Source organism: Vanessa tameamea, chromosome 9 (genome assembly GCF_037043105.1).
Source record: "Vanessa tameamea isolate UH-Manoa-2023 chromosome 9, ilVanTame1 primary haplotype, whole genome shotgun sequence".
NCBI classification, from domain to species: domain Eukaryota; kingdom Metazoa; phylum Arthropoda; class Insecta; order Lepidoptera; family Nymphalidae; genus Vanessa; species Vanessa tameamea.
The window spans coordinates 10573959-10590997 of record NC_087317.1 but is presented as its reverse complement, the minus strand read 5'-3'; the positions used below and the strand labels follow the sequence as shown (position 1 = coordinate 10590997).

At 31.2% G+C, this 17039-nt stretch overlaps 2 protein-coding genes across 3 annotated transcripts in view; both read left to right on the top strand.

The window, feature by feature from the left end:
- The window catches only part of LOC113396949 (suppressor of cytokine signaling 2-like), a 32676-nt gene extending 21874 nt beyond the window's left edge, over positions 1-10802 (top strand). Inside the window, exons 1-4 of one of the 2 annotated variants that reach the window (XM_026635039.2) lie at positions 6514-6730; positions 7538-7839; positions 8030-8175; positions 9115-10802. In XM_026635039.2, the coding sequence (XP_026490824.1) occupies positions 6655-6730; positions 7538-7839; positions 8030-8175; positions 9115-9442 (852 nt within the window). In that variant the 5' untranslated portion in view covers positions 6514-6654 and the 3' untranslated portion in view covers positions 9443-10802. Of the gene's footprint in view, positions 1-6513; positions 6731-7537; positions 7840-8029; positions 8176-9114 lie in introns of those variants that run through there. The other variant, XM_026635040.2, reaches the window with a different exon arrangement.
- A 1831-nt stretch (positions 10803-12633) lies between these two features.
- Positions 12634-15303, top strand: LOC113396955 (protein FAM234A). Its single transcript, XM_026635047.2, has one exon. It carries the CDS (start codon positions 12778-12780, stop codon positions 14116-14118), a length of 1341 nt encoding a protein of 446 aa, XP_026490832.1. The 5' UTR covers positions 12634-12777; the 3' UTR covers positions 14119-15303.
- The last annotated feature ends 1736 nt before the right edge of the window (positions 15304-17039 follow it).

Below are 17039 nucleotides of genomic sequence, written 5' to 3'. Positions count from 1 at the left end.
CGTTTCGATAAAAAGAAATGATTCAAAATTTACGAGTCAATATCATTCGTGCAAAGGATGGACAAAATATCCATATTTTAATTAAATCAAACTCCGTTAGTTACGTAGTAAAAGTGAATGTATGAAACTAAACAGATGAGATCATAAATGTTTTATTTAATTTATAGACAAAAATAAATAAGCAAACGCAACTGAAACTATTTTCAAGAAAGTTTATGTCTGTTTATAGCAAGCTTCTAAAAATAAAACAAAGGCCAACCTTCGCCCTAGGTGAGTCAGATTTAAGTATAAAACGGTAGAGCGGCACTTCAAGAGAAATCGCATACACGCCATGACGCGACCTTTCCAAGTAGTGTATCATTACTCGTTTTGTTTGTATATTTAACTACACGTCAGTACAATCTTTGCTGATTATTTTCGACACAGGTTAATTACATTAGGGAAATATTTACTTTATTTGGCAAAAAAACGAAAGCCTTATAATGGAACCCGATACTAGAAAAGCTAATAATTTAAAATGTTTGATAAAAAAAAACGTTAAATCCAATAGGCAACGTTTTTCTATACTTAGTCGATATTGCCTTTTTTCTATTACACAGACGAGATCCTCAACGAATTAATTATAATATTACACAGATGAAGTCATGCGATCTCCGAGTCGTGACTCGTGTCTTAACATTTATTTATAATTAGTCTACAGCGTGTTGTGATAATTTGTTTTGTTGAATTATAAAACATATTGCATTCTTTATATAAAGCAACGTTTTCATTGGTAGAATAATTACTTAGCTATTCCTTTACCCAGTACACAATAACTTCGAATTAATACCAAAATACAACAAGGTATTGTAGCGATATAAAAAGAGTGACATCATTCTTGTATTCGAAATTCAAATTTGATATGGTTAAGTTTACTTAAATGTTAAAATTTTAATCAAATATTTAAATTGTACTCACACCGTTTCAAAATAAATTTCACTTCACGAAAAATGTTGTATATAAGTATATACAAATGTAAGTTTTATATAATTGACTAATTGTAAGTTTTAGGTATTCGTATTTAAAGATGTTTACGACTGTTAATAAGTGACTGAATAGTATACACACTCAATAACGCACGAATATTAATCACAATTAGGCTATTTGTTGCATGTTAATGATCATTGATGAGGTCATAAGATCTCGTGACTCGTGTCGTTGGACCACGCTCACGATTATAATAAGCAAGTTTTATTCATACGTTGTCTTTACGGTTACGTCACGTTATTTACTAATATTACAAGTGCATAAGATTCTTCAGATGTTTATTATTGCGCTATGCTCGAACGGTATTTAATAACATTCTAAATATGAAATCTATTCAACGATACGGTACTATAAGGAATATTTTATTCAATTTAATGCCTTCGCTAAGTTAGATTATTGCATTTTTATTTCATTTTAATTAAACAAATGGTTTCCAAATTAATGATTTCTTCAGGTTCATATATATAAGCTTAAATGCAATAATGTTAATATGTATATAGGTTATTTAATGTTAGATTCGTATCAAAACATATTTTTATAAATGTAGAAAGAAAATTCGATGATCTATAGAAATGACATCATTTTAATTTTAGATTTATAATTTTCTTGTCAATTCATCCAATCAGATAAAGATTTATTTTATTACGAAGTTCCGTTTAACACTCTAAATTGATGAGATTTTTTAATAAATTAACATACATATTTCTTTAAAACATGACTAGGGTTGGTGACTAATATACAATACAGTTATCTGAAAAGTAACAAAAACTTTAGTGACTCATTATGGATTCCAATATGTAGAATTATTGGTAATGAGATATAACAATATCATACGTTATCCTATACAACAATAATTATAATTCCAGTTAGCGCGGACATTTATCTGATAAAGATAAATTGAGCAGACTTAATTTTGCTGTAACAAATTCGCTATTATATAAAAGCCACAATTTTTTACGTATTCCACTTTTGATTCCAATACGTTGACAACGCCTGCTTTATGAACGTGATAACGGAGGATCTGTCAGATCGTGTCTTCTTTTTTTTAATATCACGTACTATATATTGTTTATTAAATATGTTTGTATTTTACAAATGTATGTATGTAAAAATACAATAATTACGAAAGCAAATATTTCTAGAAATTCAATACATATTCTGTTTTTTCTTATTATTATTTAATGAACTCTTCATTTCCTCGAAAAATCCTATTGGAGTGATTGTTATGAAATCATATTAATTAATTCGTAGAACGAGTAAAATATTCGAATTAGTAACACTCGAATAGTTTTGTTGTCGATTCTCGGGCAGGTTGTCAATACTTAACCGAAGTATTATTAATCATTTTTCCGTGTATTCAAATGCGTGAAATTAACACCTTTAAAATGGCTAAAGTTTTAAAAAACATAATAGTAACAAAAGTTATTCTTAGAAATACGTCGTCATTTCAGGGCGAGTATCGAGAATGATTCTTAGGAACAATGCAAAGTAAAGCGTCGCCAGAGACAATGTAGACGTAGTATCCTCTTGAATACCTGGGTAAAATACGACTGTGGTTATTTTCTGCTTTAATATTTTTTTCTTTTAAGTTTAAGGTGTAAAATTAAAAAAATATATTAAATACAAAAGTAAAAGTAATGATTATATGATAGTTCAATTATTAATTGTTGTAATTTATTCAATATTAAAAAATTAAATAATTACAATTATTTTCGTGATACAAATCAAATTGTTCATAGTATTTTTTTGTTATGTATATTATTATATAATAGTATCGCTATCCATTAATCCATTTAATCCAAGGCTAAATTTCGACCAAATAGATTATAACATTCACTAATCATTATAGTAATTCAAGCAATATTGCTATTGAAAAAAAAAAGTTTTTTTTATTTATTTTGCAATCAATTTTAAATCATTGCTTGTTATATATAAAAAAATACGATGAATAAAAACCTTTTTTTTATTGCTTATTCTCAAATATCTTCATGGTGATACTTATTTTATGTAACTTAAACAAAAGCGACTTTATGTTACTGCAATTACACAATTAATATCAGAAATTCACCATAAAAGGCATATCATGTTTATTTGTATTTTCCAACCGGTTCAAATACCTCGTCTTGTTTACGCCATGAACATGGAGTTCGTAGAAGCACTCATTATGGTACAAAATCATCATGACCACGGACAGCGAAGCATACCTAAGCAATGTTATTGAATCAACAGCTATTGTGTAATGTAGGCTTACAATCATTTTGTTAGTATAATTAAATTAGTCACACATTTCGATGGAAGTTATTTAAATTAGTTTCATAGAATAAAGGGTACGGCCCTTCATAATTTATAGGATTTTTTTAAAACCTACCCAATAGCCAACTTTACAATGCAAGTCAGGTATAAACGGTAATAAAACTATCGATAACCTCGTAAAATAAAATAAAAATGTGATCGAACCATGGACAATTTTGCAGTAGTATGAATGAATAATAAAAAATACAATGTATTAAAAATTAAGGTTTTGCTATTTTATTATGTGCAGCACTGATTGGCATTAACAGATTATTTTTAAAACAATTTCAATTTATAAATATAATATTACCTCAAAGTATATTTTCGCAAATGAAAATAATATTTAAGCTAAACTCAATAAATACTCGCATACTAAACATTATGCTCATTCTATATAACTAAGTTAAAAATACGCTACTAGTTCCTCGATACACTAGTTCCGTCTCATGATATACGGAACCATTATCAGAATGAATTCTGAGAATGTGTATACTCATCGTCAGACCCTAAGTTAAAGAGGTACATACCGAGAACAACGGTATGCTCTGAGAAATTGAAATCGGAGTGCGGCGAGTTCTGTGAACCGCGGTGACCTTCTAAATGTGCACTTATGTTTTGCGAACGGAAATTGGCAAAATATTCTTACTGGTATTAACAAAAAAAACTAAATAATAAATTTTATATATAAAAAATATATAATATATGTAACACTTTTTTTCTTACACAGTAAAAATTTTAAATCCCTTACTCGTAGGGACGTTAGTTAAAAATTAATAACAAATACCACCTTCACAGCCACAAATAAAATTAATATTATTTAATCGATAACATCGAAAGGAAATAATGGATCTCGTACTAAATGTACTATAAATCGTTTATACATTTTCGCAGAATTCATTATATTTTTATCGTTTTATATTAGAGATTACAGTTCAATGGTTTCTATATTGTGAAGTGATTTCACCGAACTATATACAAGGCATTCTAATTATAAAGATTAAAAAAAAACGAATAAAATATGTATGTCGATTTTTTTTGTTAAAATAAAACTTTCACCTGACAATAAAAAAATATAAGACGCGTATAAAACTAATAGTTTCTTATTAAAAAAAAGATATGTATATACCTATATGTATATCGGTATCGGCATTATTATAGTTTTCTTTACCTTTAGTATTAGTTTAGTATTAATATTGTGCTATAAATCACACGATAACAGAAAATATGCATTGAAAGATATTTTTTGTAATAGGTATGTGGTTTTCTGCCAAGTTTCCCATATAAAACAAGATATTAAAATTATCAGCATTAAAGATTTCAAATCGTTAATGACCTCATCGTATAGTTTGCACGACATTTATAGGTATTTATAGTAGGTGAGCAATTTAAGAATAGAACATAAGTTGTTATTTATCATCAGCTGCCTCTTACCAAACTTTTGAAAAGTTTCCTTTGTAACAAAATAATATAATGCGAATTGTATTAAAATGTATGATATAGAAATTGAATCAATCTGTATTCTGTATAAAAGATTGAGCAGCTGCGTATCAAATGTGCAACTGCGCAAGCGGCAGATGGCTTATGGCTGTGAAAGCTACTCGCAGGTAGGGGTTTCTGAGAACGCCAAATATAATCGCACTACGGGGAACTCACTCTCTATGGCACGTTCGAATTTCGAATGTGGATTGAACACCTGCGTGTTCAATAGCATTCGAAATTCAACAATTTAGTGTATAATGTTATCCTGATTCTATGTAATTTTTTTTAATGTACAATGTCGTGTTATATATATATATATTTTTTATATCATAGCTAGGTGGACTTGCAAATGAGTTGGAACTGAGTTGTTATGTCCCTTCTGCCATTTGTTGTACTAGCTCACTCATCTTTCCCAGGCGGGCACAAAGTCTATATTAAAGTAAATCTATCTTAATAACTATCTATATAGGTATTTAAAAAGGGATTTACATCTAAACCAATTAAATGCGTTTTATTTTCATTTTAATATCCTTATTATTAACTTAATGTAAACACAGTTTATTTTTGAAAACCATGATAGATAAACAACTATTTAACATATGGAATTATGTGATTTAGTTAATTATTTTTTGATTTCTATGCATATATAATAGACATAAGATGGTTTTGATAGAACTCGTAAAAAGTTATAGCATTTCATGGAAACGTTCGTGACTAGAGCTGCACGCACAGTTACAGTGGAGTGAACCCACTTGTAACCGGGTCACGCGTTACTTAACGCATTTCGGTCGAAGCCGCTCTTTTTTGTCGGTCGGTCCTACTGTCACTTTTGGTCATTTTTTCCCCTACGTTAATTCTCAGTTTTCAGTTTCTAGTCACTTAACTTTTACTGTTTATCTGCAATGTTATATATTGTAACTACGTATTGGATTTTGTAATGTTTCATAAAGTCAAAATAGCCTTTTTTTAAATATAAGCTTATAATTAAAATAATTGTCATTATTGATGTCATTGTTTCTATCTTATAATCACAGTCTTATAATAAATATTAAGTTAGGTTATGTTTAGTTTTGCTTAACAAAAACAAGCATGCTAAATTTTCTTTTTCCTAAGATTTTTATTATTCATTATTAACTAGAATGAATTGAGTAGAATAGACATGAATGTAAGATTACGCAGAATCGTGCGCTACGTACAAATACAATACAATGAAGATAGCAAGCAAACGACTAGATAACTGGATAATTGTTGTTGGTTAGTGAATGAATTCTCAGAAATAGTGAACGTTCGAGTTTCGTATCACTCGGGTGTCGCGGCCGTTCGGCAGCGTCCTCCGAGCGTACATCCCCACTTCTCGTTTGCAAGTTCGCTCGTCTTCACTCTTCACTCTTCACCAGTCGGCAGTCACATTAAGTCGCGATCCGCGTAGTATTTAAAAGATCGTCGTTGCGTGTTCGCGCGTTTACTTCGAGTGTGATGCCGTATTCGTTGCTTTAAAAAGCTTTACAAGTGCTGTCATCGTAATTAATTATTATCCAAAACCATAACTTTTCTCTTTGGTATTCTGTCGGTGTCACAACACTAGTGTCAATTTTAATGAAAATCACAAACTCTTTACAAGTACTTCTAGTGTTACAAACGGATCTTCTGGACATTTTAATTGTGTTTTATAAATTTGATAATTTTATAAGTTAGGACTAACAAAAATACTCAAGTAATATATGTATTACGAAATTGTATTTGGGATAGTTTCACGTTTAAAGAATTGAATTGTGTTTTTGGTAAAGTGATTAAACCGTGGCCTCCGGAGACGAGGCGGGTGGAACACGTAACAGTCCACCGAAAAGTGAAAATCATATGTGCTTAGTTGAAAGACGGGAAACTAAACTGAGTCCTTTAAACATGACAATAGCTACGAGGTTACCGACACAAAGTGAGTTTTACAATCACAGCGTTATTTCTAACAATGTAGTTGAAATGTAACCTTAAAATTATTTGCAATAGAATATGAAGTCAACGTGAATATTCGTAGAAAGTGTATACACAAATGGTATTTTTGAGGTTAATGGGGTCATGTCATGTCAAGTATTCACTTGATATTGAAACAATATTATTATGCGCGTGCATTTTTTTTCTCACTCTCAACTATTTTAGCATTAGCAGCCTGTAAATTTCCCACTGCTGGGCTAAAGGCCTCCTCTCCCTATGAGGAGAAGGCTAGGAGCATATTCCACCACGCTGCTCCAATGCGGGTTGGCGGAATACATATGTGGCAGAATTTCGTTGAAATTAGACACATGCAGGTTTCCTCACGATATTTTCCTTCACCGCCGAGCACGAGATGAATTATAAACACAAATTAAGCATATGAAAATTCAGTGGTGCCTGCCTGGGTTTGAACCCGAAATCATCGGTTAAGATGCACGCGTTCTAACCACTGGGCCATCTCGGCTCTAATTCAACTATTTAATTACTCTTTATAAATATATTTATTCGATCCAACTATCATATTTTTTTATAATTCAGTATTAAATTGTAAAAAAATGATTAATAGGTAATAATAATACCTATCAAAATACATTTTCAATTTATACTTTTATTGATATTAATAATTAATGTGGTGTATTCTAGATATATTATTTTATGCATAGTAAACTAATTAATTGTCATGATTCAAAATAAGTTTATAACAATAAAGTGTTTCTATCTTAATATACTAAACTGTAAGTTATTGTTACAGATGCTTGTGTGGAAGTGGGGGTGCCGCTCGACAGCTGGTCAACAGGTGTTGCTTGCTGTCCAAACTGCAGGCATGAGCTCCGGGTCTCTTTGGCCTGTGCTAAGGCCCACACGCAAACTTCTGTGATACCAGTCACACCACCCTTCACTCTCCAGCCAACATACTTGCCACAATCTCCTTTATACACAACACCATCATCACCATTAATACCATCCCCATACAATGATGAGTTGAGACGGTTAGCTGATACGCTGAGAGCATTAAGGCTATCCGGGTGGTATTATGGCAATTTAGATTGGCAGGTTTGTACCTTAATGACTTTAAAATATAAAGAAATAGTTTAGATCCTTTAAATGTAATCAAAGCAAAAATTATTTGTGATTATAATTCTCTAAATGAATGTAAATGATTATATAATATTACAGTGATTAATTCTTTGAGCAGACTTTTATGTCAATTGTGTATTAATAAATTTTCTTTCTATCATTCTAGGGTGCTCGAAATTTACTTAAAGACGCAAGTGTCGGTGCCTTTGTGATAAGAGATTCCGGTGACAGAAATTTCATATTCTCACTGTCTGTACAAACAGAAAGAGGACCAACATCTGTCAGGCTACATTACGAGCAGGGATTCTTTAGGTAAGCATTCTCTTTTTATCATGACTTTCAATAATCAGTGAGGATCTTATTATCATAATTATAATATGTTAATATTCATTGCAATGATGTTACTGATAATATTTGTGCTTTAATTATTGAATAAATATGAAGACAAACTTAAAATCAAGAGTGGATAGGCATTTTCTAGACAAATGTACTCTACCTCAAGCTGTTTTATAACTTTCTATCACATGTGATAATGCACCATGCATAATAATACTATTTTTTGTCATGTATGTCATTATAGTGATACTATTTTTTCTTAAGTACGAACAGTAGTAATATCATCACACAAAAGTAGTGCATAATCAGACAACATTATTCATGTTATCATGACATTATCTAATCTAAATACTGTACAATGAATCTTAATCTCGGCGCCCGGCAATTGTTTTCGCTACTACAGAATAATTTTAAAATATTTGAAGAAAATTGAATGAAGAGAACTTACATTTATTTTATGTAAAAATTTAGCCTGTATTCAATTTTACATCCAATTAATAGTTAATAAACAAGAAATACAATGGTTCTCATTAAAAATAATGTTAAGATGAAAATTATAAACCTATTTAAACCAATTCTACATAAAGCTTGCACAACAAAGCAGTGAGTCAGTTTTTGTGAAATCCCTTACAAGTAAATTCCATTCAGAGTAATTTATTGTTTATGAAACAACTTAGAAGTATTAGATAATAAATTGATTCATTATTAATTTATTTTCTTATATACCCTTTTAGTATTGAAAGTGTGTCATTGTTCTTCCGAGTATGGTGATTTTTCTGGGTTAAATTACTTGACCTAATAAAATATGTCATAACATATGCATTGACGTCATTCTGTCAACAAGGGATGCAATACAATTTTAATATTACAAGCTTTTAACTAAATAGTCACTAAATTTGTTTTTCTTTTTTATAGGTTAGACTGTGATCGGCCACTTGCCAGGTATATGCCCCGGTTTCGTTGCGTCGTGGAACTCGTGCAGCATTACACTCGAGTCGGCGAACGAGGACCAGCGGGCACAGTTTGGGTGGACCGTGAGGGATGCCCACACTCGCCAGTCCTTCTCAAAGTTCCTCTTAAGAAATCACCACCGACTCTACTTCATGCAGCTCGCCTTGCGCTTCACAAGGCCCTAGACTCAAACCCACTCACGCCGAAACTTTGGTGTGCCCCCAAGCACAGGCTTTTACCTCTCCCCTCCACTCTAATAGACTATCTCGGCGAATATCCATACTCAATCTAACGTTTGGATCTGTTCTTTAGTCTTTATGTAGTCCAATCGCGTCATTACGATGCCTAGTGAAGATATTAGGGTATTAGAGCAAATATATAATGGAAATAATATGGACTATACAAATATTAATTGCAATAAACTAAACACTGAGTATAGTCACATAACATTAATTTATGTTAATTGTACAAATGTACATTATTGTTATAAGCTAGTACAGGATGCTAGACATAAAGGGCAGGCTCCTTTATAAAACTGACTAACAATCATTTATTTTCTAATAGTTAAATTGTAACTTCTGTATTATTTATAAGTATTGAATATGGGACTCAACTATGGTATTTAGTGAAATATTTACGCAGATGTTTTTAAGTGTGTCTACTGTCTAATCTGTATATATAGATGTTTTGAATGTAATGCAAGACTGAATTCTTGGAACATCTATGAAATCAAGTGTAAATCGCCACATAAAATTCAGTCAGTAGTAATATTATTGAAACAATATGTTTGTTTGATTAAGCAAATATTCATAAATGCCTAATCTTGTCCATTATATTAAGAAATCATCACACTATTTTGTAGAGCTATATTTTATTATTTATTTCTCGACTAAAATAATAGGCTAATTACTGACACTTACACAATATTTTGTTTTGTTCCTATTTAAGATAATCATACTGCAAAGTGAATAAATTATTAAAGTGAATCTTAAAATAGTTTCAGTTTCGAAGTTTTATTTAAAAAATATGTTTAACTAGTTACGTAACATAAAAATTAGAACTAATAAGTTGAGGAAAATTGCTCCTAATATTAATAATCGTCTGAAACACAGTAATATCAATATGTGCCATCAAAACATTTGAATACAAAGTCATGATTACTTATAACAGATATTTTGAGGCTGAATATGTAAATATTAATTGTTTTGTTTTTCCTATTTATTTTTGAATTGTAATTAGTGTAGTAAAATCTTAATAATTCAAAATGTATACCATGTAATGGTTGCTTAGTGTAGTCTAGGGATTTGGCTAGTGATGTTCACTAATCTAGAATAAAACATGTACCTTAAATAATCTCAGATAAATTTTAAGCTTCACAAATATTTTGTTAGCGCAAAATTAATATGTATAATACAGTGTGAAAAGTGACTGGTGTCAGCCTCAAATAACATGCATTTGTTTTATTTTGAGGCAATATGTTAAATTAATATAAAAATTGTTTATCAACATACTTATTTTTATACCATTTCTGTAAGAAATTAAACACCAAGTAATTAAGTGTGACATAATAGAAGGATGTGTTTATTCGTAGATTTATGTATGAAAAGAAATGCAAATAATTTATATACAAAAAATATACATTCGGCCTTTAATTTGTTGTTTTATTCACCCGAGAATGGAGTGTACGAAACCGACCCGCTCCGGTTTCACACGGATAAATTTATTAATAAATTTATATTACATAATTTATACCATATAGTAGACAACCGAGACCTCTACACACAAATAAACAATTTTTACCTCTATAATGTTAGTTAATTACTAATTAGTATTAGTGCAGATATAGAATTTCTACTTTAGAGACCTGAAAGAAAAACTGAAACATCGTCAACATAAAGAGAAAGATAAAGATAGCCCTAACCTAATATTCTGAACTGTTACGCGACTTTTTTTGCCACTGCATTCAAAAATTGAACATAATCTTTTAGTGTGCTTCTGTAATTTATTTAAGTTTAGTTTAATCATTACATAGTATAAAACAAAGTTGCCGACCGCTGTCTGTCTGTCTCTGTGTATGCTTAGATCTTTAAAAGACGCACCGGAATTCTATGCGGTTTTTTTTTATTAAATAGAGTGATTCAAGAAGGTTTATATGTATATAAACATGCCCAATATAGTAGAGAAACACTGATAATTTTAGAGGTTCCTAATGTGGTGTCGTAAATTTACACATTCTTATTTAAAACGTTGGCCGGACCCTACGAGATAGATCAAAATAATGTATTACAGTATTGTATACCTTAAAAAGTTCGACAAAAAAGTCCGCATTTGTATATTTCTTTCTCTGAGGCATAACTCACAATAACCATTTTTTACTTACACTTTCTACGAGAAATAATGACTTATTTTAGAAGAGATTTTAAGCAATACAGCATTAATCCTTATCCAATAAAGTACCTTAAATACATTGTGCATTTAAAATTGATCTATACGACACTGTACAGCATGTAATTTAAATGACTATTTTTCGAATATATTACAGATTTAATACGCAGGGACATAACGATTTGTATTGTCTAATGACTGAAAAAATGTGAACGTTGTATACAAACATTCTGTAGAATATTTAGTATGAGCATTGCACCCCGTGCGAAGCCGGGTTATATTTAAAACAAAGAAATTGCGGTTCCGCTCGCCTGAAATTCATCTTGTTATAAACATCCTTGTTCAGTCATATTATATGACTACGGATTGAAGGTGAATTGTTATATATGCTAAATATTTAAATTATTAAAAAGCAGCTATACTCCCGTGTGGATATCATACATATGTATGGTCCAGACTACAGTCTACAACAGAAAAGCTCGATTACACAGCACGCAACTCAACTTTTCGAAGTTTGTCTATATTTACTTTTAATTTAAAAAAATCTTAATTTATCGCTGGCTTTAACGGTAAAGCAAAACGTAAGATAAAAAGTCTGAAGCATGTTGTTCACATCAGCAAACTCCGATCGCCTTTAATCCGCACTGGGCCAGCTGTGTAAGCTATGCCTAGTTCGTAGAACATTTTCACTCAGGAATGAAGTATACTATAATCATTAATCAGTGATGATATTACTAACACTCCAACTCCAAACCTTCTTCATCAATGGGGGAGGAGGCCTTAAGCTTAACCCAGCAGTGTAACATTTACAATTTGCTACAGCTTCTAATATTGTTAGAAAGTCATTTAATAATACACATTAAATTAAAATACCCGGCCACGCGTTGCTATGGCTATATTATTCGTTAAATTATATTGTTTAATAATATTTACTTAAAAACGCTGAATATAATGATGTTATACTTTCAAATAAAACAGCGATATTTTTATTGATATAACATAGATAGCAAAGATTATTTATCGTATTTTGAGACTTTAGTTATCGTAGAGTATTCTTTATCTATGGATTAGGGTTTATGATCAAAGATTCAAAGAGTCAAAGACAAAGACCAAAGTCTCCAAATGTCAACCGGCGTGACTTGTTATTGAATATTGATTTTATTTATATCTTAAGTATTTTTGAAACATTTTTCTCAAACTAAGAAATGTAAGGCATTCTTTTTAAACTATTCATTACAAGCCATGTCAGCAAATGGTAATGGCGGTAACTATGCACCTCTCAAGCAATTACTGTCGGATTCAGAATCTGAAGATGATCAGAAGTTAGAAAATGCCGTACGCATCCAGGCTTCGGATAGCTGTAATAATTTGGATTACAATAGTGGATTGCAATCGTCAAAGAATTACAGTATGAGTGATATGGATGAGTACAATTCAAATGAAAAAACAGTAGAAAGCACGATGGATAATGTAAGCTTCTTACAATCCGATATGTCAAATAAAATGTCTTTTTCACGACGCTGCGCATTTATCGCATCAATATTTGTTTGCGTCTTTACCATAATAATATTTCTTTGGGGTATCCCGTGCTCCGACGTCGGCAGTTGTATTAATAATGAGTGGCAAGATAAAACTACGAGCTGGGAGATTCCCTACGACGAAATAGAGTTGTCCGGAGCGGTTCAGGTCGTAGACGGAGCTATACCTAATACAAAAAATCTTATATTCATATATCGCGGTAATCATATGAAAGAGGAAAAAAACAATAATGACAATGTGAATGGAGTTTTATTGATTGTAGGTAATACTGGTAAAGTCGGCTGGTATACAAGAGAAACTAGAATACCAACTGAAATAGACTGTCATCTTATTGATGTAAATCGCGATAAGCAGAAAGATTGCATTGTGTCGGGTTCAGAGGGACTGCTTGCTGCTCTCAACCCCTTGTCAGGGACATACTATTGGTATATTCTTAAACAAGGCAAAATATTCAGTGATATTGCAGCAATTGATTTTCCGATAGTAATAAAAGATATGGACAAGGATAAGGTCTATGACCTTCTGACTGTCGCCACCATGTATCCCAATGCCAATCATAATTCATTGTTGATAATATCTGGAGCAACAGGTAATATTATCGGCGATCCAATGACCGTTCATGATTGTCTAGTGATCAAGCTCTTGACAGAGTCTAATGGTATCACATATCTTTGCAAAAATGGAACATCTGAAGCTGTTCGGCAGATAACATATCCGTGGCTATATAGAAAACTATTGAAGCTAGATCAGTCAACAAACCATTCAGTTCCTATATCTATGGTTTCAAAGAGGGTAAACATCAGTTTAAAAAAGAGTATGAGCAGTGCTAATAATTGGGAAATATATACAAACGGGCCTGGGAAACTTATTGTTGAAAATTCCGGGGACTGTCCTAACTCATGTAGAGTTAATCTAAAATTGTTGCTCGAGAAAAATGGAACAACAAATGTAAGTTGGGAGTATTCTGCAAATCACGTATATGCCATGAAGCCGAGTTCATTTGCCTTTGCAAACTCTATTAGGGGTTTTGTCTTGAAATTATGACAGTGGAACAGTGCACACTTAGCAAAGGGTGCACTTAAAATTGATGAAGTAAGATACAATGTACAAAACCAAAGCCCAAAGAATACATATGATATCTTTTATTACCGACCAACGATAAATGTTGCTTCTATTTCATCTTTTATCAAATATGCAAATTTCACAGCACATGATATTTCGGAGAGGATTGTTTTGGTATCATTTGATAACCTTCAAACATATGTCCATGTAAATGTGAGCCAAACTGATATTGTACAAATTTGTGTTCGTGGTTCTATTGATGCCGGAACACCATTACCAACATGTCAACCTGATTTAGAGTATCAAGAAAAGTCTTTAGTCATTGCAGATCTAGACGGAGATCAGTCTCACGAATTAATATCATACTACAGTACCTTTAATCCTCCAGAGTCATATTCTCCAAAGAAATCTCAAGTATACGACGATTGGCGCTTGATGTCAACCGTGAGAGTTATTAGGCTAGAATCAGAAATACCAAAGTTGTTTGTTACAGATAACTAATATTTAATATTTTAATAATCATTGGCATATGTGTGCTAGTTTTAAGATATGTTTTTTCCAAAATATTGCTATGCATGCTGTATTTGGCTTGGCAGTGGCTTATATCTAGTCATCAAACAAATTTATATTACAGTAGATACATTGTAAATAATCAATTTTAATCATATAGTTACATAGTTGTTTGTTTATTTCAGACCAATATAATTCAATATTTATAAAATTCTTGGAGATGTTTGTAATGCTCCTCATACTGTTAAACATCTGTGTTCAATGTTGATATCACTATAAAGGAATCATCTTGTTATTAAATAAATCTCAAATCATATATAAATTGTTTGTTTAATATTTGTAATAGAATTCTGCTTTATATTGATGTCTTAAATGATAGTTTATTGTATCTTACAGAAGTTATTTATGAATAATTATTGGGATTTTATCTTTTTACAAATATATTTTATTGATATTTTCCTATACTATAATTTAGTGTTCAACTGTGTGGTGATAAACATTTTTTTAATTAAAATAAATAAGTGTCTTAGTTATTATCAATCAGTTTAATGTGCCTTAAGAGAGGCTAAGAGGATTGTTTAATAAAATTTTATTAAGTATTTGTATTCACAAATTGTATTTCTTATTTAAAATAAAAGTATTAAATATAAAATAAAATGTTTATTTATTCAATCAGTATAAACTGTAATGGCCATATTTTAAGGATTATGCGGTGATTATTTAATATGGTTAAAACACTTACCAATATTACAACAACAAGAGTTACAGTTAGATTATAATTAAGAAAAATACTTGCTTTGAACCATTCATGTGGCATTACACATAAATTTACATTGCTCATAATAATACAATTTTCGAAGATCAAAAACGATTCCAATCTTTATATTTCTGATAAATGATATAACATGTAATTATGATTGCAGCAAAAATAAAACACTTTTTATGAGTTGTTATATTGATGCTGATTCTTAAGAGTGAAACGGAAATCAGTGAGTACAGTACAGGATAAAGTCCAGCGACGGATTCATTTCTAATCGATTATGTATGTGAATTTATTTACTCTGCTCTTATTTAAGAGTCACGTACCTACAGTTATAAAATCTCGAAACTATGGTAATTTTAAGAGAACTAAACATTGCCCTTTACATGACTCATGTACAAAATAATAAGTTAATTACTGTAGGTATATAAAGCATGTATACATTCAAAATTATATCAAGATTTTTAATGCCCACCAAATTGGGTTAGAGATTAGAGTATTAAATAAACAACACCATCTAGCCATTACTCTTTACAACTAGTTATTGCAATCCGGCGTAATTTTCAGTCTGACCGGATTCCCATCGAACCGGCCGGATCGGTTCAGATAAATACGATTTGATAATTATGTCTAATAAGTGGCACAATTACCACAATAATGAGTTTGTATTATAATTAAAAAAAAATAGTTTCAACAAATTACGGTAAAAAAAAAAATTAGATTTTTAGCAGTAATCCAAATTAAGGCATGCTTTACCTGTTTCGTCTGTCACATATGTTTGCAGTTACATATCGTTTTTAGTAGACAATCTTTTGAAAAGCTTTACCACTTTTCGCACTTATTGAAGAAACTCATTGTATCTAAGAATTACTTCTGCCTTAGAAAGATAAGCATGACCAGGATCAGTTATTGTAACTGTAACTCCTTGTTCATCATCATTCGTTGTGTCTTCATCATCTGTATTTGATTCATTTGATGTTGTTGGCGTTGTTGCCAGGCGGTCATCTGCCTTCTCTTCATTATTTTTATATAAAATATCGACCATAGCTAATCATAGCTAATGTGCGAAGCACAGCTGTTCATAACAATTCATAAGCTTACCTACTTTGACCATGACTCTTGCTCATGCCAATAATATCAGTTCAGTATCAAAACCGAAGTTTTTTTAGCAGTGCTGATAGTATGTTCTGCAGTACATTAACGATGTAATTTAATCAAGCCTAGATTAAAGAGTTTTTAACAATTAAGCGCATTTAAAGTGTCTACTCAAGCAACAGTTCTATTATTTTGCCAAAATTGCTAGCACCGGATCCGGTCCCCAGATCCGGTATATTGGTACCGGATCCGGTAGACGTATAATGATGCCGGATCCGCCGGACTACCGGATCCGTTTTTCCGGATTGCAATCCCTATTTACAACGTAATATATATTTTTGTAAGTTCCTTACGTCTTTTCAATAATTAGCATAAGATAATACAGCGCCTATATAAAAGAATACTAAAAAGTTGCTGCCCAAAAATGACCTACAGCTGGACAGTAGTCTACTCTCTTCACAAGGAGGTATAGTATTGGTGGTGGGCCATTCTATAAGGCTGCTCTAATGTATGGTAATGGATGCACATATTCCTTTAC

Coding starts and splice junctions, on each gene's coding strand:
- LOC113396955 (XM_026635047.2), top strand. CDS start 12,778: ATGTCAGCAAATGGTAATGGCGGTAACTATGCACCTCTCAAGCAATTA.